This window comes from Antedon mediterranea, chromosome 7 (assembly GCF_964355755.1).
Source record: "Antedon mediterranea chromosome 7, ecAntMedi1.1, whole genome shotgun sequence".
In the NCBI taxonomy this organism is placed as follows: Eukaryota; Metazoa; Echinodermata; class Crinoidea; order Comatulida; family Antedonidae; genus Antedon; species Antedon mediterranea.
In genome coordinates this window covers 7,313,614-7,337,380 of record NC_092676.1, presented here as the reverse complement: position 1 = coordinate 7,337,380, position 23,767 = coordinate 7,313,614, and the positions used below count along the sequence as shown (strand labels likewise).

The following is a 23,767-nucleotide window of genomic DNA, read 5'->3' as shown; positions in this document are numbered from 1 at the left end:
AACAAATCTGGCATAGTTTGTACACAATCTAGCAAATTTGACCGAAAACCTGAAGACCCTTTTTGTTTTGCTTCCCACCTTTGTGGTACATAAAACATACACATACACCGCCCTCTTATACACTGTTTTGGTGCAATTTTAGCCTTAATATTGTGTCTGGCATCATCTGGCATAATTTTATGCTGCCACCTAGCATAATTTCATTTCGATCGCTGGGCCACACTGTTTTGTTGAGACAAGAGCGGGAGTACGAGCTAAGTTGTATTCTACTTTTAAAAATGCCTGGTAAGTATGCGTTTTCAGCTTTCAATTTGCCTTTTTATCTACTTTGTAATTTATTAAACTAACGACATCTAAAATTGATATTTATACCCGATTTGTTGTATTGATAATTGTGTTGTCAAGGCAAACGATCAGTAGGCCGTACCTTGGTAACGGTTGAATGAGAGTTTTCTCGTATAAAACCGCTATGTCGCGAGGCGCGCCTAGGCCTAGCTAAACATATGGAACGCCAAAGTGCACAAAATGTATACTGCCAGTGCTTATTCATATAGGTGGTCATTAGGCATGAGTCTATTACATGTTATTAGATTTTAATCATATCAATTACAATACTATTATTAACCTACTACTAGGCATAGGCCTATTTAAAAATTAAACAAAAATATAACAAAAATATTCTTTTTTCATTTCCAGTTGGTACAAAGCTAAGCAGTGTTCATGAGGCTGTCCGTCAGGGAGATGTGTTGGAACTTGAGGCAATGGTCAAGCGGGGAGCAAGTATAAATGAAGTCGAAAACACAAAAGACAAATTTACACCTATACACTGGGCTTGCCATACTGGCAGCTTGGAGGTACTGTATGATCACTCACAAACTATCAGTATTTATTAAACAAGTGTACAAGTTCCTCCCTAAAGTTTGAATGCTTAGCTCCTGATAACGAAATCGTAAACAAGAATTCAACTGATCACGTGACATTATTCTTGTTTTTACAGTGCTTGCATTGGTTACTGTGGCATGGTGGAGATGTGAATGTTACAACTCCACAAGGATGGAGCCCATCACATATTGCCGCCATTCGAGGTCAAGAATCATGCATTCAGGTAACCCCTACAGATAGTACACAAACCTGAATTACGACATTAATATTCCTTCCAAATTTCAACAATAACTTGTTTTTTTATTCGTTAGGCCTTATCTGCTAATGGTGCGAACATGAGCAGTCGAGACCAGAGAGGGAGCACTCCAGCCCACTTAGCATCTGCTCACGGTAACTCCTATACGCTAAGCTCTATCCTGAGAGCAGGAACGGTATGTAGGCATTCATCTATCATATCTTAAGCATCCAATCAAAGTAAAATTAATGATCTCCTTGCACTAAACATACTATTCAATAAAAAATGTTGTGTATTGTGTTATAATAGGATCTGGATGCTAAAGATTTAAATGGCTGGACTGCTGTACATGTTGCATGCTACCATGGGAGGCTTGGCTGCTTGCAGTTACTCGTGAAGTGGGGTTCCAGAACTGATGAAGTTGACAGCAATGGTAACACTCCAGGTATCGCAATTGTATTCATTTACAGGGGTTGTGTAATAGGCTGTTAGTAGACACCAACATCTAATCATGGACTCAATTAATTCTTAAGCTCTGTCTACACTATCAAACTAGTTTGACAAAAAAAAGTGTGATGTGCCCAAATATGGTAGTGATATGGTTAAATATGGTACTGATATGACATCATCATGTCCATATTATGGGCACATAACATTTTTTGTCACATATAGTTTGATAGTGTAGACAGAGCTTTTAGCACAAAATAAATTATGCTATGGTCTTCAAATGTCATAATTATAGTTCCCTGTGTACCTAGTTAGTCCTATACCACCAGCTTTTTTCACCCTTATCTTTCATTCTTTTACAGCTCACTTGGCAGCAACTGAAGGCCACCTTCCTTGCCTGAAGTTTTTAGTAAGCAGCGGTAATAGCATCAGCCAGACACTAGGGGCTAGAAACGACAATGGGGAAACACCTAAAACTCTTGCACAACAGTTCTACAAACAGACTTGTATTGACTATATCAATGCTGTAGGTAAGAATGGTATACATTTATACAGTATTTTTTCTTTTTTCTTTTTTCATTTCATTAATTTGCTGTTAAACAGGTCCGGAGTTGAACCCGGTCCTTCAGATTTGAAAGGATATTAAGAAATATCTGAAAATAATAAAAATAATTTCAAACCGTTTTTATTTTCATATTTTTATTTAGAATGGGAAAGAGACCATCCCGAGGATCAAGAAAGTAAGTATACAGTAATTTCGAACAAATAAAATCCTAGTTCAAATCTTTTTCTTTTTTCATTCTAACTAATTTTTCTTATCATTTATATTGGTGGTTTGTAACTTTATGTTTGCAGACTTAGCATTTCCAGCACACATGGCAGCAGCACAAGGCGATGTAAGCCACCTGCGTATGCTAATCGAACAAGGAGTTGTGAATATTAATGAGAGGGATGATAAAGGTTCTACACCAGCTCATAGAGGTTAGATGTTCATTCATTTGTGTAAATTTATTGTTTCAAAGTTTCCAAGAAATATCATAATCTTTTATTTCTATTTGTTTTATTGAACTTTGGAACGCTTTAGACTTTTTGATTAACTTATCATTGGAACTGAAATTATTTCTAAGCTAATTTTTTTTATCATATAACTCTTCAATATCTTTTTGATGTAGCTGCTGGAAATGGACATCTGCAATGTTTGCAATGGCTCGTGGAGATGGGCGCTAATAGTAAGTCTCTAATTGCACACAGTTTATAATAGGCCTACATCTTTATGTTAGATAATCTCTGTTTTCCTTCAGACTATGGCCACCAACCCTCCCCACCTCCATATTGAGATTTTTACCCACATAATTTTTTCTCCTCAAAATTTTAGTTCACATACAGAACAGTGGAAATGAGACACCAGCCGATGTTGCAGCTCGTTTTGCCCAGCTTGCGTGTGTTAAGCTACTGAAAGGAGATAATTCAGGTATTGTTATTATTTTACTATTTAAGTTATTAAATGTTTTATACTGCAGTTAACTATACTTTCTTTTCTTATATCTCATTAGATCAGTTCTGAATCAATCTTAATATTTAGTTTTTTATATTTTTAAGATTCCGACCAGGAATTGGATGAAGAAGCTAAGGAAGAGAAGTTAGCACAAAGGGCAGCAGATCATGGCCTAGAAGGAGACAACGTGAAGCTTAGCAAAGCTCAAAGAGAAGATGGTAGAGGTGAGTTAATGTTATCTCATTATGAAATAGCAACATATAGCATGCAATGCTCAATGTGTGAACATCTGTTGATCTTTTCATAGTCTAGTTTCTTGGTACACTATTTGAAAAGAGTAGGGATTATCACCCGGTGTGCTGGCTGTTGTTGGTCCGTTGAGTGCCTAATCCGAATTTCCTCAGTTTTCAGTTAAGCTTGAGGACCATTATAAATACCTTTACCTTTTTACTTTTAGACTAATAGAAAATATTTTTGGCACACATGGCATTCCATACCTAAACTTAAGCTGGAATTAAACAATTTGAAAAAAATTTGCTGTAAACTTTCCTAGCCTGTATTTTCTAGAGAGTTTTGTATTGCTTAATTTTCTCGATAAAGGGACTCTTTTATGGTGTATGATTTTGTTTCACTTAGGAAGAGCGCTCAAGAGAATTGAGGAGCTGGAACGATTACTTGGAATTGCAAAACAAAATTATAACCAACTTGGAGGAAGACTTGAAGCCGATCGTGAGTTGATGCTTAAAGAAAAAGAAACCGAAAGGTAAGATAACAGCTTGAACGAAATAAATAGATATCCTGAATGAAGACATCATTAACTAATTTTTAGGCATTTGTAATACAATTCATTTCAGTCCTTGACTGTCGTTTTGTAATATATTTTTATATACCGAATAAATAAGTAAATAAAAAATAGATAAAGTCTATTATACAGATAGGAGTGATGTCATCACAATAGGTAGATATTGACATCATCAGACAAGTAACTGACATCATCAAAGAGATAGAAAATGTATATATACTGTACATTATAATGCATTTGTGATTCAATTGTTAAACCTAAATCTGCTTTTTTATTTTAAATCATATTTCATTATTTATTATTTCGTACAAAAAGACGGCCTTCATTCAGGTATTATTATTTTTTTGCGTGGCGTTCAGTCCCTACTGCTTTTCATACATTTTACCTGCTGTAGTAGTTGACAGAGCTGTAGTAGTTGGCAGAGCTGTAGTAGTTGACAGAGCTGTAGTAGCAAAAAAGTAGCCAGAGGTTGAAAACACATATCAGTGCCTACCATGTTTCCAGGCAGAAGTGAGATTAAGTTACCTACACCAGCCAAGGATGAACACTCTTCCCTGCTTAGACATGCTTTTGTTGTGTTTTTGCTTATCTTAAAAAGTATATGAATTTACAAGTTTACATAGCACTTGCCCAGGCATTTGTTCTAAGCAGGACCTGCTCATTTTTTGTTAGTTACAGTTCTGCTCTGTGTATGCTTATGCTATTTTTGCATTCACTGTTATTATTCCTTTTAATTTCACTTAAAATTTTAACATTGGTTATTACTTTTAATTCATTGTTTTCAACATTGATCATTGTAAATTAACAGCACAATCAAAGAATTGGAATCACAACTTGAGTATGAACGTCTGAGACGAGAGAAACTTGAATCGCAACTAGATGAATGCCGTGCTGAGATACAGCATCTTAACACGCAATTGGAAAAGACAAGTGTAGTCGTAAGTGGTCTTTATATTCATAAAGCTGTGTTCACACAGAGTCTGGATTCGATCCAGTGGCCAGAGAAAACCATGTATGTTTTGTATGAAATCCGAATTGCATTGTTGTGAATTGTCAGGCGCAGATTTAGCCCCACCTAAAATTTAACAGCCATGTCTTTTAATTTAAAAATCAATAATGGCTATTTCTATCATTTATAAAATTTATATAGCCCCCACTAATCTATAATGCTGAATCCGTCCCTGTTCGTTCGCTTCTTAAACACTATACACACATTTTTCAAATTTTTTTATCTGACTCCTGGACTGAAATCTGGATTCAGTGTGAACACAGCATAACTCTATTTATTAGGTGGGATGAGAGTGTAATGTTTAATAATTTGATTGAAATTACAGTAATTTATTTATTTTTCTTTTAGAGTGAGGAAGAAGTAAAACCCAAGAAAAAGACTAAGAAGAAGTCACGACCTTCATCAGCTGCAAAAGAGGGTGTGTTTGTAAGACGGAATGTCAGCAAACCTCCACCAATGAAAAACCTTGATTTGTTTTAAGAAGAAATGGTGAAAAATAAAAAGAAAATGAAATTTTATATAGTGGAGAGGATATTTAAATGTAGTTTAAATTAAGTAATGTTATGTTGATATAAAGTTTGCTTTACAACACGTATATATGCATAGTTCTGAAAAGAACTGTTCCCCCTTCTCACTCCTGACGACGATCAAAGAAAATTTTTCAAAACGTCAAGCAACCTAACAGTTCTTTTCAGATCTATTATACACATGGTTTACTGCAAACTATATCAACATATTAATTTCACCATGCAAACAATATATTAATGCTATGTCATTGTTTAAGTAGTGAGTATAGATCGTAGGGTAGATTTTTGCCGCTTGGGTCAGTGTCCTCTACGTAGCTGTATTATTGTTCACAAGCTGTGTACAATAAGATATTAGAACTAAAGCCTGTTTTTCTGTCGACGTTATTCGACGCTATCGTCGTTGATCGTTAACAGTTCAACAATGATCGTTTGAAAACGATCAAGTTGAAATGATAACCATAGCGAGTACCTTTTCCTGTAAATCGTTAACATTTCATTGTTAACGTAGAAGATTGCCAATTATTGTTAACGATAGCGTCGAATAACGTCGACTGGAAAACAGGCTTTAACTAGCCATTATCACATTAATTGTCAAATGTATAAAAGACAAAGCTGAAGCTGTAGAAGTTACTTCTTCAAATGATTTACTTGTTTTACTGTGAGTCATGTGACTAAAGAAAAAGTAAATGTGTGCAATAGATTGTTTTTAGCTAACTGTTTTGTAATCATTAAAGTTTGGTTCCCACTAGAACGTAACGCAGGGACGTAAACGCAGCGCAAGCGTGTTGACCAATGACAAGCGAAGTAATAGCCAGTAAAGCTTGGTTCCCACTAGAGACGCAACGCAAGGACGTAGACGCAACGCAAGCGAGTTGACCAATGACAAGCGACACATCGAATAATTTATCGCTTGTGATTGGTCAAATCCCTTGCGTTGCGTTTGTACGTCGTTGTGTCGCGTTCAGTTCAGTTCAGTTTTATTCGGTTCACTCAAAAATACAAAGACAAACATAACAGAAAAAAAGCACAAGATAACAATATTAAAAGAATGAACCGAGGAATAACCAAAGAAAGTTTAAAAGAAAACTTATTTCAATTGGGGTCCTCAGACATAAAAATAACACAGTGATAATTGCACTTAAAGCGCCCTATGACTACTATAAGGTTAAACAATTGTACAGTGTCTAGTGGGAACCACATATATTACTTGTTTCTCATTAATTATGACTTGTAATTAATGAAATAATTTGATCATTATACAGTATAATGTTTGTATATTTATATTGAATTAGCAAATTAAAGATACTATTGGTAGACCTTGATTGCCAAAATTGCAAAAGCTTTTTAAAAATATTGTATAAATCATGGCAAAGTATAATTAAATACAGGAATAGTAATCTTGTTTTCATTTTATGTATGCAGGATTGGAGTTTGCCTACCAAAATCGATTAAAAAAAATCGTTTTTAAAGCCGTCTACACTATCAAACTGTATGCGACAAAAAATGTGATGTGCCCATATATGGACATGACTGTCATATCACTACCGTATTTGGGCATATCACTACCATATTTGGGCTCGTCAAACTAGTTTTAATAGTGTAGACAGAGCTTAACACGTTGCACTGTTCATCTTGCACATTTCTTACAACATGATATACAAAGCCATACTAAATAGTGTATTTCACGCTACTTCGTCAATGAAAACAATCAATCGTTACATTCTAGAATAGTGATATCTTGGATTAGAACCCACGACCATGGGGTTGTTAAAGCTGCCTCTATTTAATTTCATAAACAAATTTGTCATCGAAATGTGAAACAAATTAGCTACGGTAGATTTACTAGCATATGGAACTAGAACCACTAGGGACAAGGTTTTAGCTAATATTCCGGGCAATACCCTCGTGCACGTGGTCTATTTTCTATCGCACGTGTTTATTTTTTGTTATGCAAATTACGAGGTTATGATCTCGCAATAAACAAATGGCATTTCGAAACAACTATATTACTTTGTTTATACTTCAATATTAACTCTATGTCTACTGTAGAGTCTAATATTCCAATCCAGTTGATAGTGCAGCATTTTTGGCCTAAATATTTTTGACACAAAAAACTGTGATGTGCCCAAAATTAATAGGCTAGTAGTGTATACGCAAATTTGTGTGTAGAGATATATGATGTCATGTCCATATGGCACAGCACATAAGTTTGTTTGGCCTAAATATTTTTGAAACAAAAAACTGTGATGTGGCCAAATAGGCTATGGTAGTGTATACGCAAATTTGTGTGTAGTGATATATGATGTCATGTCCATATGGCACAGCACATAAGTTTGTTTGGCCTAAATATTTTTTAAACAAAAAACTGTGATGTGACCAAATAGGCTATGGTAGTGTATACGCAAATTTGTGTGTAGTGATATGATGTCATGTCCATATGGCACAGCACATAAGTTTCATAGTATAGACAGAGCTCTATGATTGTATAGGTCCATGATATTCCAATGGTCTAAAATGTCATCAAGAAAATTGTGATGCGACTATTTATTTATGATGACACCCATGAGGATGACGTTTGAGGTCATTGACTTTTTACGACGCATTAACTTTTCCAATTAAAATATAGCAATGTATCAATATAAAATTGAACCATATGATTATTTTAATTTTTTGGAGAGCAGGCATTTTTTTAATTATTTCTTGTTGAAGATAAGATTACAGATAATAATTGTCCAGCTTAAAGATGTATTGTCCCCCAAAAACATGAACAATGAAGATTAATTAAATCATACTTTGAATATGTTATTTTATAGTTTTAATAAAGGGAATCACTTCCGTAGAAAAAAAAACGGGAACAAATTATGTTTTCACTTATAAAATAACATGATAAAAGTTTAAATTCACCCAAAAATCCATTGTCTGGCAGCCAATTTGACCATTTTTTGCTTTAAATTGCATTTTTTTCAGGTAAATACATTTTTTTTCGATCCAATTTTTGGTCAAAGTGGATAACTATTATGTTACATTAAAATGGAATATTCAACAAAAACTTTTGTAAGAATTATTTTTTCAAGGGGACAATACATCTTTAAAAAATAATTGTCCATTTATATTTCTTTTAATGTCATTTTAATGTCCATAATAGTTATTCACTTTAGTCAAAGTTTGATTTTATTAGGCCTAATCTTAATTGGTTTTTATGCTTTAAGTATAGGCTATGTACGCGCGACAGTCACTCCCATCACGCGCGACAACAACGCGATGTACGCGTGACAGTCACCCCCCATCACGCGCGACAACAACGCGATGTACGCGCGACAGTCACCCCCATCACCATTCTGATAAGATTCAATAGAAAAGAATAATGTTAACGTCAATTTCTTTAATATCTCATAACTCATCACTATGTCAATTTACATTATATTACAAATTAAAATATCTAAATTATAATGGGAAGAATTTATATCAAAATGATAATCTAGCGACCTAAGACGAGACGAGCCAAATGAGACTTAACATTTTAAGTGAAAAATAGCAAATTCCAATTACCTGATATGTTACCGTATTAAAATGGTTTCATTCGTTAGAAATTATCAATAGTATCTTTACCTAAATTTACGTTTTTAACCTTTGTCCTATTTAGTTAAAGGGCTTAACGTTGAATTACGTTTGAGCAATGTTTCTTTCATACTTTTCTTATGGTACGGTAATTGTTATATCACACCGGTTCTCGGTACTGTTTCACATTCTTCCAGTATCATAGGAAAATTCCCTAATATAGCATCACATTTGTTTCACATATAGGCCTATCATAGACATTATATGATTATCAGTTCTGCTTTTTTAGACATTTAAAGAAGAGTTACTCGTATTTAATGTATGGTTCACTTTCTCGTCAATCTCGTTCCATGGTATAGGCATAACGAGAGAATGTACCTGGAAATATATCCTAACATTGTCCGCATTATTCAATTAGGCCTAATTGTCTCAAAAATTGTCTGTAAAAACTATACTTCGTCTTTCTTGGCTGGTTTAACTTTTAAAAATGCGCTCATTCGGGGATTCGTACAATGAGAACAGGAACAAATACCAGACCACGACGAGGGTACTGTCATTTTGTGTGGCGAGGATAACGGCGTAGACCCGGGCGTAGGTTTGTCCATTGCGGAATAGCGTCCGTCCGGAGCTGAATGTGGAGACTTCTGAGGCGACAAAGATGATCTGCCTAGTGGTGGTGGACGTGCGATTATTGCTGTTGGATGCAGAATGGGACTCACCCGCTGTCGATCCGCCGGCGTCGTCCTCTGGGATGGTAGTCTAGCAGGAGGTTGTTCTCTCTGGTGGTACACTTCGCCGAGTAACCTTTTCAGCTCATCCACGCTGTTGTTCAACATTATGATATAGTTTCTAGCTAGCATCAGTGTAGAAATCTTTGACAGCTTCCTAACCGAAGGACCGTTGGCATACGGCATCACCTCTCTCAGGTTGTCTAGCGCTGAGTTCAAATCATGCATTCGTTTTCTCTCTCGACTGTTTATTTTCATTCTCAATACATGCTGATCTTCTTCGGATAGTGCATTATCTTTTTTCTCATTTTCACTTTCAGATCTTGTCTTTCGTCTTACTCTATATGGCTCTTGATCGAAATCACAAATGTTAACGAATTGTTTTCTTTCTTCTGTCATTATATTGGAAGAAACGGGATCAGCTTCCCTATCAAAACTAATGTGTTGCTGCTGCTGCTGCTGCTCGACCATGGTTGTGGTTCCAAACTCAGATTTAGACATCTGCGAACTTATTTTGTCCCGCTTTTTATTTCCAAGGCCTACTATCATCAGCTATCAAAGTTAAAGTGAATAAAATGTCCTCCTGTTGTTGCTGTGAGTTTAAATAGTCTCTTTAATCTTCGCCCCTGGCAACATTTTAATAAAGAAAAACTGAGAATCACAAATCTTCAATCCACCATAGGATTTGTGTCTATCACAGATTTTCAATCTATTGTTTAAAAATAATTATCCGTGACTGGAGAAAACAAGCTTGCATGATTGGTCAGGAAACTTATAATACGAGCAACGCATGCGTACGACGTTTGCTGTATGTATAGGCCAAAGTGTTGCCATATGGTGAGACAATAGATAAAACAAAATAATAATAGTAATTGTTAAGAATGACCGCGATTAAGATTTTTGTTTTGTACATAAACAATTACTGTTCCACAACTATCAAAGCTAAATGATAATCGTGCCGTTACAAAAAAGTTGTTTAGGCTACCTGCCAATAAAATTAACAAAAAATTTAATAATAACATAATTATTACATTTTCTTTTCTTTAAGATATATTGTCTTCCAAAGACATGAAAAATGAAGATTAATTAAATCATACTTTGAATAGATTATTTTGTAGTTTGAATAAAGTTATACTTCTGTAGAAAAAAAAATTTGTTTTGACTTATAAAATGACAAAATAAATGGTTAAATTCAACCAAAAACATATTAGCAGGATGGCAACCAATTTGACTATTTTTCCCTTTAGATTAAAGTTCTCTCAGGTAAATATTTTTTTTCTATCCATTTTTTTTTTATTACGCGACATTAAAATGCCATACAACAAATTTAAGAATTATTTTTTCAAGGGGACAATACATATTAAGGCCTACTTTTATATCAACAAAATTAAATTACGGAACGCCATTTATAAACTCCTATAGGAAGGATAATAAAGGATAATATACTATTTTAAAATATTCATTTTTCCTGTATTATACACACACAGCGTTACAGTACGAGTGCAGTGTTGGAAAGGGTTGCAAATTTGGAACATTCTGCCAATCTTTTGATTTCACAACATATCGTAAGCAGACGACGCGTCTTGACATGTGTATTATATGATAATTCACAAGGGCCAAATACCTTCAGATAAAATGCCGATTTCTTGTGGATTGTGTGAAAAGAATGCAATTTTAAAACGACCGAAAACTGTAAATATACATAATTTATTTGTCAGTTGTTCTTCTCTGACTGAAAATGCTATATAGGCCTACCAACAAGGAGGCTCAGTTTATTATGCCTAGCTAGGCAGGGTAGGCCTACTAGCTAGCGGCTAGCCTAGCCCAAAATACTAGTAATAGCTAGGCCCTAGCTCTCTCTCCTCAAACCTTTTAGAGTTTAGGGGAAGAGGACAGACAGCATCGGCTGCATGAAGGAGGCCCATTCAGCAGTGTGTGTGACCTCGGTAGATGTAGATAACATGATAATGATATTAAATAACGCAAACGTGTTTACGCCTGTGTTTAATATACTATCTAGCCTACCTAGACCTAGTATATAAATATTTTTAAAAAAAATGCATGAAATATTTGTTCCAAATTGTTTTGGCGCTAGTTCCGTTTCGCACCTGTCGTTTATTTCGACTCAAAATTGGTTAAGTAACTTTATCATGAGTACCACACCTTAGAATTAGGCCTCAAAAATACTTTTACGAAGGAGATCACACAAAAAGTAAAAAATAAATCCTATAAATTGATGAATTGACAGACGTGTTTCTCGCACATCGGTTTGTGAATTTCGCATACTCCATGTTCAATGTTGGTGTTTCTATGGAGCGCCAAAAGAGCAATCATAATAGAGGGCTAAAAACTCAGTAAATTGCGTATATTTATTGCATTTATTGGTGAAAATTACGTTCAATTTTATCATATTTTATCAATGTCAATGCAACAAAAATATTACTGTTGATACTGTACATGGTTTTTGCAGGAACTTTTAGGAATGAAAATCGACAAATTCATCATCATATTACATGTACTGCTGTATGTAGGGGTACAGTATACCTGATAGTGATAGTGATACTAATCTAAATAATATTCCTCTTAGTCTAGGCTATAGTCTTACTCTTAGTTAGGCCTAGGTTTGGTTGCTATTTGAAAACAGCAAATTATTAGTATTAAAATGTTACAGCATTTTTTTTATTGACAAAATATATTAAAATTAAACGTGTATTTCAATAATAAATGCATCAAGACGCATTCCACTGAGTTTTTAACCATCTATTGTTGTTGCTCTTTTGGCGCTCCATAGAAACGAAAATATTGAACTTCGAGTAAGCTAAATTCGCAAACGGTATGCGAGAATCATGTCTGTAAAATCATCAATTTAAGGATTTATTTGTTACTTTTTATGTGATTCTTCTTCATAAAAGTACTCATGAGGCCCAATTTTAAGGTGTGGTATTCACAATAAGTTGCTTAACAATTTGGAGTCAAAAGGAAGTCGAAATAAAAACAGGTGCGAAACGGAACTAGCGCCATTGTTTTAATAAGATTGAAGTAAGAAACCATCAAATTGGTTTAATCATGGAGGTATACTGTATATGGTTTAATACTAATAATAATACTAATAATAGTAATAATAATATATTAATATATTAAATATAGATTGATATGAATATGATTGGGTTTACACTTACTAAGCCTATATTCCTAAAATACATGATTTTTTGTTCATGATTGCAGATATTTTGGAATATGTTAGAGTAACTGAGAGCGTGGTTTAATTTAATTCATTTCAAAGAAATGTCAAAGGCCCTAACTAATTCACAATTCCATTCTGTGTTCCAAAGAGGGTGTGATTGAATTATAAGATCCTGGAACAATATGTGTAATCAGAGATACAATGCAACATACTCATTATAGTGTTTGTTAAACAGAACAATACACTTTGATGACTGAATAATCTCATTAAACATTTAAATATTCAAAGAATAGGCCATAATGTAGTATTAAATGTGCATTGTTTTTCACAATTTGTTGAAGTATTGTTATAGAATTAACGAGACAAACTCAATACAAGTCAGACTATATTATTGCATTCTCTGTATTCAATTATAGATAAGAATGTTTAATAGTGTACAGTAGTTAGTGTGTTTGTTTAAAAAAATTACTTTAAAGATGTATTGTCCCCCAAAATCATGAAAAATTAATATTTTTAAAATCGGACTTTGAATAGGCCATTTTGCAGTTTTAATGAAGTTGTTCACTTCCATAAGAAAGAAAACGGGGGAAAAAATTATTTCACCTATAAAAAGACAAAATAAACAGTTAAATTACCGAAAAACTCATTGTCTTCCAGACAATTTGACCATTTTTTGCTTTAAATTACATTTTTCTCAGGTAAATAAATTTTTTTCAGACCCAATTTTTTGTGAGAGTGAATAATTATTATGTGACATTAAAATAACATATTCAACAAAAAAATTTAAATAAAATATTTTTTTAGGGGGACAATATATCTTTAAAGTATGCTTTTGTTTACTACAATTATTGTCTATTGTTTACTACAATTATTGTCTATTGTTTATTAATGCAAGTAGGGATAAGAGCCTAATAATCAGTTTAGTATTGTACTTTCACAAATTACTGTGTAAGATAAGAAACATTAGATTGCTGTCTGTGAATTCATATATTCTTGTCAATTTTCAATGTTTTAATCAGTGGCATACACAAATGCCTGAGCCCCTGGTTTAGGCACCAAAAGTGGCCCCACTCACGCTAGAGGCCTCGGACGTTTTAAGCCTTTTTAGACATATTTCACTGACCACAGCTACAATCTCAATCTTTCTTAAGCTCTGTCTACACTACTGTATCAAACTAGTTTGACAACAAAAGTGTGATGTGCCCATAATGGTAGTGATATACCCAAATAGGGTAGTGATATGACGCCATCATATCCATATTATATGGGCACAGCACAATTTGATAGTGTAGACAGTGCTTTATGATATTTTATAGAGCTTTAGCCTAGTCACATCATCACTCACTGCCTTGATGACATTAGGCCATTTAAATATCATTGATAATAAGAATAATACTGTAATAATAATATTTATTGGTTACTCTCCTTTAAAACATAGGAACAGTCTCGTAACAAGAGGTTCGACCCATACAAAATGTTTACAAAATATAGTCGTACAGTAGTTACAATATATATACAGCTATACAAAAAGTTAATAATGCCAGTTCACAATTACAAAACATCAAGCAGCACAAATTCTACGGACTTATTAACAGTAAAAAAGAAAAAAAAAGAATTCATATTAAGGGGCGGCAATGTTTTTCAATATATAAAATACATAAAGCTCTGTCTACACTATCAAACTTATGTGCTACTGTATGCCCATATATTTTTGTTTTATTTTTATTACACCTACAGTAATTTATAAAGGGTGACCCTAAACAGCGTATGCTGACAATCAAGGGGCCCTCTTGATGAGTGACAGTGGCTGTGTGTATACTACAGTAGTACACCGGGTTAACCCCCTACTCGTCTCGAAAGATGTACATGATGATGTCATATCACAACCATATTTGGGCATACCACTAGCATATTTAGGCACAGTGCATCACACTTTTTTGGTCAAACTAGTTTGATAGTGTAGACAGAGCCTTAAAAACCATAACTTTCTCTTGCACAGAAATGATGTCAAGTGTGTGTAAGATACAAGAGACCTACAGTACATGAGACTTACACATAGACAAAATAAGAAACCATTAATGCCTACAGTACAGTATTTGCCCACATCTGTTTGACCAATTCTTGCTTTGTGTTTACCAATTCAGGCACCAGCCTAGCATGTGTCCTACCAATTTAATAAAGCTTAATTCTTTTGATTTAAATGTAGAACAAAAGTTTCCCTATTGGCCTGAGTTTACACTACTTATTCTGAATCGCCTTTATATTGATTTCTCATTCTAGTCTGAGTATAAAGTGTGCACTTGCGCGCTTGAGCGACTGCAATGAGAAATTAATTGTTGGTTTTAAGCATAGCATAAAGGATAGCATATGTACTGTGTATGTTGTATGGTGTTATAATACCTCTATTTATTCTTGATTAAGGAGTTTATAATAGAAATCATATTTGTACCTGCTGTTGTATTTTTTGCCACCTTTCACGATATTGTTCAGATTAGAATTTAATTGTTATCATTAGATTATGACATCCTAAGCTAATATTTAGTCTATGTATACTTAATAGTGAGAACTATGGTATATTCTGAGTGCTTGTCAAGTGCTGCCGTTACAATACAAATGCATAGTAATTTCCATAATAAAACAATATTAAGTTATTTAATAAAGAGATGTAATGTGGATTAAGATTTATACTGGCCAAGTTAAGCCTGTGTTAACAGTTAATTTTTAAATACTTTGAACAATTCTCCTCAGTCAGCATAACCCAGATGATTTAGTAAAAAGTTTTTGATACAAAGTAAAACCTAAATCCTATAGTGGTACTTCGTTAAATAGAAATAATAATGTTATGTTAAATAGTGTTTAAAAAATTAAAAAATAGAACAGCATCTTCGATTTTTTTTCTTTATCTTTTCTTAAGTTATAAAAAAAAAGATCTAATGTATCCTTTTATAGAAATGAATACCAAATAACAGGCAGTTATGGAATATTTCTGTCAATATCTATTTTGCTTAATTTGTTTACCATACCAGCATAATAACATAACAAAGCCTAGCATTATGATAGACTGTAAAGGGAAGTTGGTAACATTAAAGATGCATTGTCCCACAAAAACATAAAAAATGAAGATTAATTAAATCAGACTTTGAATAGGTAATTTTGTAGTTGTAATAAAGTTATTCACTTCTGTAAATCACTAATAAAATAACATAATAAAATGGTTAAAGACCCCTTCCCTGCAATTTTGGACGTTTTTTGGAAAATAATACATATATATCACTTTAAAAACATTAAACCATGTCATTCCTTGTCTTAAATGTACGTTTTATGGTAAATTATGATAAAAAGTGAGAAACAATGCACTACCTAAGTAGCTCGCGACGATCGACCTCTCGTGGACGGTCTTAGGCCTAGCCTAGCTAGGCTTAGTTTTGTAGGCCTAGCTGGTAAACATCGATAACGTACGAACATCGTACGCTAGCTATATACCTAGCCTGACGTTGTATATTTGCTGCATTAATTGTCTTTCTATTTTTGCCAGACTCCGTTGATACAAATTGGGGAAAACCCGGTATTTTCGCTGAAAAGTTAGGAGTCTTCCATTTGTTTTGGCTTCACAATCGATCGAAAAGTGGGCGAATTACAGGTGAAAAACAAAAATATCAATCCGCGCGCAATGCATTTTGGGATTTATAGCGGGCCGCTATAATTATTAGAATCGATTTATTTTTCACATTTTTAACCGTTTAAAGACGAAAAAAGTTATCGCAATAGGACCATATAGTATTATTTTTACATTAAATATAGTTTGTGATCTTAAATTAGATCTAAAAAACGTAGGGAATGGGGCTTTAAATTCAACCAAAAATCCATTGACTATTTTTTGCTTTAAATTACAGTTTTTTTGCAGGTAAATAAATTTTGGTAGATCTCATTTTTGGTAAAAGTGGATAACTATTTGACATTAAATGGCATATTACATTTAAAAAAAATATTATTTTTCAGAGGGACAATACATCTTTAACAATAGTATACAAATTTTGAGCAACATAATTATACCTTCAATACTAATGGAGCATTGAACTGTAATTGGAATAACAACAGTGTGTAAAATGAGTACTTAATTGTTTGGTCTTCTTTAGTTGTCTTGCATTGAGCAACCTATTGTTTAGCTAATTGTATTAAATATCTGATCATTGAAACCAGTAATTTAGATTCTGGCAACACATCTGCTAGTTGTATACTGTGCAGAATTGTTGAATACAAAATGAATATGGTCAAAGAGATTTAAGAGCTGGTGCTGAAAATGGTTAAATCGGAGTATCATACTTTTATTAGGATTTTTTCTTAAATTTTTCCGATCTTGTGTCTTAGTTTTATATTCAGAATTAGATCATTAGGTCACTTGTTTGGTATAGGAGATATGTATTTAGCATTTGTGGGGAGTGAAAAAAAAATTTTATTGCATAATTAGAGTCTTTTTTCCACTAAACCGTTTCTGGTGGTAGAACAAGTCTTCTCGGATAAGGACTATAATTTAAACCATAGGTCCAGTATTGTATACAATAATGCTTTTGTGTACTTTTAAAAACGTTCGCTTCTTGAAATCCGTCTCTCGAGATGAGTATGGGGTTACCCCGGTGTACTAGCTCACACATCCTCTGTCGTGGACAGATGTATGGCACCATTGTTGGCATCACTGACATGATGTGACTATTTAGGGAGAAGAATCTCAGGCACTATAAAAACAAACACTATAATTTTGATATAAAACTTCACTATCATTGTATGAAATCAAGTGGATGGAGTTTCCTCAAAACATCTGTTTAATTAAACAGAATTACAACATGTGATGACCCTTGATATAGAATACTTGGTCCACTTAAACTATCATTGGTATTAACTCTAAACATTAAAAGTGTTCAAGTAGTAATTGTAATTTTAAAATATGTTGTTTATGTGAGTCATCTTGTTGGACAAGTTTTCCTCTGTAGTAGAAAACTACTCCATGAGAAAACATACTTTCTAGGGTTAAAATTAAATGCATATTTATAAAATTTCTTCGTATTGAAAAAGAAGGATGGTTGAAGTGGTTCTAGATAAAACTAATTGGTTCCACATTTCCAAACTAAAACTATCCTTTTATATATACGTATAGTACTTTTATATAGTACTTACTGAAAACCAAAATTAGCTACTATGATTATAGGAGTTATAAGGAGCCCTTTCAAAACAATGACCAGAATGCCCTACATCAAATATAACAAATATAAATAAATCTTCAAATTCAAATCTTCAACTACTGAGTCTTTACATTGTCAAAATAATCCAACATAACTTTAGCTACTACTAGTGTAAAGCTCTGTCTATACTATCCAACTAGTTTGACAAAAAATGTAGTGTGATGTGCCCAAATGTGGTAGTGATATTCCCAAATGTGGTAGTGATATGCCCAAATGTGGTAGTGATATGCCCAAATGTGGTAGTGATATTCCCAAATGTGGTAGTGATATGCCCAAATGTGGTAGTGATATGCCCAAATGTGGTAGTGATATGCCCAAATGTGGTAGTGATATGCCCAAATGTGGTAGTGATATGCCCAAATGTGGTAGTGATGTGCCCAAATGTGGTAGTGATATGCCCAAATGTGGTAGTGATATGCCCAAATGTGGTAGTGATATGCCCAAATGTGGTAGTGATATGCCCAAATGTGGTAGTGATATGCCCAAATGTGGTAGTGATATGCCCAAATCTGATAGTGATACTGTATGACATCAACATGTCTATATATATGGATACATCACATTTTGTTTGATAGTGTAGACAGGGCTTAAGAATAGGGTTTAGAATTGTTTGAATCGCTTTACTGCAAGATACCATTGTGTAAGATCAGCTTTTACATGATCTAGTTGTACACAATCTTGTTCAACTATTCATATTACTATTTTAGGGGGATGCCCTCTGTAAAGACTGCTTCTATCATGCATTTGAAACCGAAATCCACCAGACGATAATTGATGCAGAGTTATTCAAGCGTGGAGAAACTGTCGCAATCGGTGCATCTGGAGGAAAAGGTATTTTTATTTTACTTGTAGATTATTTTTAATTGAGTACTGTATCATTATTATATAAGGATGGGATAATTCTCTACTAGTATCCGCTAACAAAAATAAAAAATAGTTTTGTGACCTGTTTAATTTATTAAGACTTCCATGCACAATTTGAGCATTATTCAGTCAGGGACAAGTTACAACTCTCTGACTTCAAGTTCACTCTATCGTTTGATAAATACAGATAAAAGTAAAAAGGCAACATAAATAGATCTGATAATGAAATGATTTTTGTTTTAGATTCCACTGTGTTAGCACATGTAATGAAGGTGTTAAATGAACGCTATGACTATGGTCTAAATCTATTCTTGTTGTCGGTTGACGAAGGTATTAGTGGTTACCGGGATGATTCTCTTGAGGTGAGTGGGTTCGCTCATAAGTTTCTACTCGATAGAAGGTGACAGCTGTGAATACAAAGTGATGCGAGTCAAATGGCTGAGCAGTAAAGGCAGGGGCCCTAGTTACATACATTTAGCTGACACCTTATTCTAAATCTTATATCATCCTATTGTTTCAGAATCATGTTTATGTTATTCTTTTCTCATTTCAGACAGTGAAACGCAATCAACAACAGTATGATCTACCATTGAAAATTGTGTCTTACGAGGTGTGTTATTATTCAGTACACCAATTCCAGGATTAAAAAACCAATTGTTAGATTGATGAGTCAATTATGTTTTATTAATATTAATGCAGTGATTGGCCGAGCGCTTAAGACAGTGAGACCATAATTACGTAGCCATAACATCAGCAAGGGTTCGAGGCTCACTCGCTCCATGATTCTGGTGGTAGAACGAGTCTTATCGGAAAAGGACTAGTAGAGACGAGACGAGTAGGGGGTTACCCCGGTGTAAATCACAACCACTGATCATAACTTGGCTTTCTGTGAGACCAGTCTTCGACTGAAGAGGCTACCCAGTATAAATAAAATATTTCAAATCAATAAATAAAATATTTCAATGCAGTATCAGTTTTAATTATTGTTCTTGTTTTAATATAGAATTTGTGTTGGTTTTATTTGTAGGAATTGTATGGATGGACAATGGATAAAATAGTTGAAAAAATTGGATTGAAGAACAATTGTAAGTAGAATCATAGATCTATTTCCAGCCTTATATTCATTATTAGTATTATTATATAATTGTTTAATACTGTACCTGGATATAATATTGGATTTTCTATGGCATGGTTGAGTGGAATCAATGGATTTCGTTTATTAAAATCATAGTCAACACTGACACAATATTAGAGATACTTTTTTAATGCTATTGTACCTGTAGCCAATTTACCTCAAAAGAAACTTAACCAAGTTTATTTTTAGCTTAGCAGTTTACCATTATTTGCTATCATTGCAGGCACATTCTGTGGTGTATTTAGACGACAAGCCCTTGATCGGGGTGCAGTGCTAGTAAACGCTGACAAAATTGTGACGGGTAATTTTAACAAATTATTTGACAGATATATGTATTCATACTATGCATTGTAAAAGGTAAACCATGTCATGTGGAGGTGCTCAATACAAATATTAATAGTAATTTATTAAATAGTTATTTAAAATTTAGTTTGTGACCAGAGTCCATTAAACACTATGCAGTAGTTTACAGTTTGTTTTCAGTTTTTAACTCTTGATAATGATTTTGAGTTGTACTTATTTTTAGGTCACAATGCAGACGATATTGCAGAAACAGTTTTAATGAATAGTAAGTATTATTATTATTATGCATAACACAATGTGTGACAAGAACGATAGATATAGCGATAGTTGGGAAATATAAGAGATACCTTTAAAGACGTCCCCCTAAAAAATAATTCTTAACATTTTTTGTTGAATATGCCATTTTAATCTCACATAATGTAGTTTAAACTTTGACCAAAAATCGGATTAAGAAAAAATTATTTACCAGAAAATAGTCATATTGACTGGAAGCCAATGGGATTTTGGTTGAATTTAACCATTTATTTTGTCTTTTTATAAGTGAAAACACAATTTGTTTTTTTCTACGGGAGTGATTAACATTATTCAAACTGCGAAATGGCCTATTCAACGTCTTTTAAAATGAATCTTCATTTTTCATGTTTTTGGGGGAACACTACATCTTTAAACAAATAATATTTATAAATAAAAATTATTTTTAAAAAGTGAATTGCTTTTTTTGTTTGCCAGTTTTAAGAGGAGATGTTGCCAGATTAAGGAGGTGTACTGCAATAATGACGGTGAGTACCAATTTTACCGAATAATATTGTATTTTGAGTTTTATAATATATAGTTATTTTTCTATACTGTTTGTAATTGTGCCTCTTTTACTTTTAATTATAATGTATATTGATTGTAAACAAACGTTATCAGCCAATGGCTGCTGTTTTGTATGTGTTTTTAAACCTAAATAAATAAATAAATTAACTGATGTATAGAATTATTAAATAATGTATATCATAAATAGAGGGCAGTAGACACTCTGTTATGGTTCTGTGACATGTTATTCATTTGTATGCCAATATTCCTTTTCTTGAACTCCACATTTATACTTAACTAATTATTTATAAAGAAATGTATTATGCATTATTTGTGGAAATCAAATAAAACCAACAAAACAAAACTCATTTTTTATCAACAGGGTAATGAAGGATTTCTACCAAGATGTAAACCTTTTAAATATACTTATGAGAAAGAAATTGTAATGTAAGTGAAGTTTTTATTCTGTTTAAATTTACAATACAATATACAACATAACATTCACTAAAAGTTGATCATTGTTTTATTTATTTTAAATATTTAATTTCTTTAAACAGGTACGCATATTTTAAGAAGCTAGATTACTTTTCAACTGAATGCATTTATTCTCCAAATGCGTACCGAGGTCATGCTCGTACATTCCTAAAAGATTTGGAGAAAATCCGGCCGAGTACAATTATAGGTGAGATAGTAGTAATACTGTACTACAAAAAAGTTGAATAAATGTTAACAATTATGTAATCTATTACTATATGCACACTCAAAAACAATATGTATAAATGCATTCATTTCAATCCATAGTTTGAAAGCTTTAGGGCAAAATGAAAAAATTCACTGAGCATTATGTTATATAAACAATTTTGTTTTTCTCTATATAACATTTTCATTGAGAGCCTGCTATTGAAGAATTATTAATAGTATAATACAGTGAGAAATATACATAATAATTAATTAAATGACCTATGCGAGTTGGAAAAATAAGTGAAAAGACATAAAGAAAACAAATTTCAAAAGGTTTGGAGATTATCCAAAATATAAATATATAAAGAATGTTTAATTTTGACCATTTGATTTTCTCTATATTGAATTTCAGATATAATTCATTCTGGTGAGAGCTTATCGATAAAGAAAGATGTTAAAATGCCGACACAGGGAACTTGTAACCAGTGTGGCTATATCTCCAGTCACACTATATGCAAAGCATGTGTGTTACTAGAAGGCTTGAACAAAGGACTACCAAAGTAAGCCAAATAACACTTAAAGTTTGAATGCCTATTTCATGTACAAACAACATTGGTCTGGGCATAGTATTCAGTAGAGCTTTGCCTAAAATCATATTAGTATTAAACACTGGTTTGTATACTACTGTTTGTATCAATTTTGATCTAAATTTGCTGTAATCCTGAAGGGTACTTTTGATAACTTCAAAATTCTGCATCTCCTACTTTGCTTTTTTGATTTTCTCCATTGAGATCCAGCCACTGATACCCACAGCATTGTCATTATTTTTAGTAATTTGCCTTTGGATTTATATATATATATTTATATATATACAGTGCCTTTATACATTTTTGAATTGTTGCTATATAAATTTCTCTTATTATTATATTATATTTTTTTCAGACTGGCTATTGGAAAATCGCACAAAGCTAGAAAGAAGGTAAAAGATAATATACGAAGTCAATATTTACAGTTATTTCAGTCAAATATTGCCCTTGCCTACTGAATTTTAAAGTTTTTTTTTAAGTTATTGCTGTATATACTGTAGTATTTCTATGGATATGAATTACTGAAATAAGAAAAATTAAATTTGAATGAATTCTAGTTGCATGGAATTTATCAACAGCTTCAAGAATAATATTAAAGTGACAATTAAATAACATACATATGTATGTATTTTGATTAATTTGGATTATTATTATATGTTCATATGTGTGTTTTCTTTCTTTAGCTTGGTCTTGGATTATTACCAGTGAGGAGAAAAGAAGAACAGTTTCAAAGACCTACAGAAAATGTTGTGAAACAAACTGCAGACTTTTAACACTTTAAAAAGTCATAATAAAACTTATTTTAAATTAGTGTTTTCTAGTTGATGATAAAATGGAGGACTGTTTTAAAACATTACAATTTTAACCTAAAAAATAAAGTATGAAATATTTATATAACTTTGTGTTTCCCTGTTTATTGGTTCAATTTTTTGGTATTAATCTACTAATAAATTGTTATACTATATGGCTACTGGTGGCCATAACAAACTTTGTTTTACTCTGTTATGAGTTTTTGCCATTGTTAAAATCATGATAATAAAATACAGTTTTAAAAACACAGTATATCATTACTGTTTTTTTGTGCCAATTATTGTATGAATATTTTGAAGAAATGTATATAGGTCTTAAACTGTTTATATATAACCAATATCTGATATGTTTATTATTGCGCCCAAATCCAGCGTTATTTGTGAATTTATCTAGGCATATTATATTAACTAAGGTTGACCAATCAAAACTGAAGGATACTCGATATAAAAAACACGGAAGTAAAAAGTTGTAATTTTGTTCATGAC

The 23,767-nt window shown here is 32.9% G+C and overlaps 2 protein-coding genes across 2 annotated transcripts; both read left to right on the top strand.

Annotated features, from left to right (window-relative positions):
* The first annotated feature begins 230 nt into the window (after window positions 1–230).
* On the top strand, window positions 231–6,782 carry LOC140054058 (ankyrin repeat domain-containing protein 42-like). Its single transcript, XM_072098881.1, has 14 exons — window positions 231–285; window positions 697–854; window positions 998–1,105; window positions 1,194–1,313; window positions 1,427–1,562; window positions 1,927–2,094; window positions 2,272–2,304; window positions 2,420–2,545; window positions 2,737–2,793; window positions 2,940–3,035; window positions 3,164–3,283; window positions 3,696–3,822; window positions 4,670–4,799; window positions 5,219–6,782. Exons 1-14 carry the CDS (start codon window positions 279–281, stop codon window positions 5,348–5,350), a joined length of 1,518 nt encoding a protein of 505 aa, XP_071954982.1. The 5' UTR covers window positions 231–278; the 3' UTR covers window positions 5,351–6,782.
* A 4,481-nt stretch (window positions 6,783–11,263) lies between these two features.
* On the top strand, window positions 11,264–23,528 carry LOC140054413 (cytoplasmic tRNA 2-thiolation protein 1-like). Its single transcript, XM_072099390.1, has 13 exons — window positions 11,264–11,375; window positions 18,812–18,935; window positions 19,212–19,330; window positions 19,522–19,578; window positions 19,996–20,053; window positions 20,327–20,404; window positions 20,630–20,671; window positions 21,136–21,185; window positions 21,587–21,651; window positions 21,762–21,886; window positions 22,298–22,445; window positions 22,828–22,864; window positions 23,156–23,528. The coding sequence occupies exons 1-13, from the start codon at window positions 11,283–11,285 to the stop codon at window positions 23,243–23,245; spliced, it is 1,086 nt and encodes a 361-aa protein (XP_071955491.1). The 5' UTR covers window positions 11,264–11,282; the 3' UTR covers window positions 23,246–23,528.
* The last annotated feature ends 239 nt before the right edge of the window (window positions 23,529–23,767 follow it).

Coding starts and splice junctions, on each gene's coding strand:
- LOC140054058 (XM_072098881.1), top strand. Junction 1,314..1,426: donor CTATCCTGAGAGCAGGAACG/GTATGTAGGCAT, acceptor GTGTTATAATAG/GATCTGGATGCTAAAGATTT. Junction 2,305..2,419: donor CCATCCCGAGGATCAAGAAA/GTAAGTATACAG, acceptor TTATGTTTGCAG/ACTTAGCATTTCCAGCACAC.
- LOC140054413 (XM_072099390.1), top strand. CDS start 11,283: ATGATAATTCACAAGGGCCAAATACCTTCAGATAAAATGCCGATTTCT. Junction 18,936..19,211: donor CGGTGCATCTGGAGGAAAAG/GTATTTTTATTT, acceptor TTTTTGTTTTAG/ATTCCACTGTGTTAGCACAT. Junction 22,446..22,827: donor TTGAACAAAGGACTACCAAA/GTAAGCCAAATA, acceptor TATTTTTTTCAG/ACTGGCTATTGGAAAATCGC.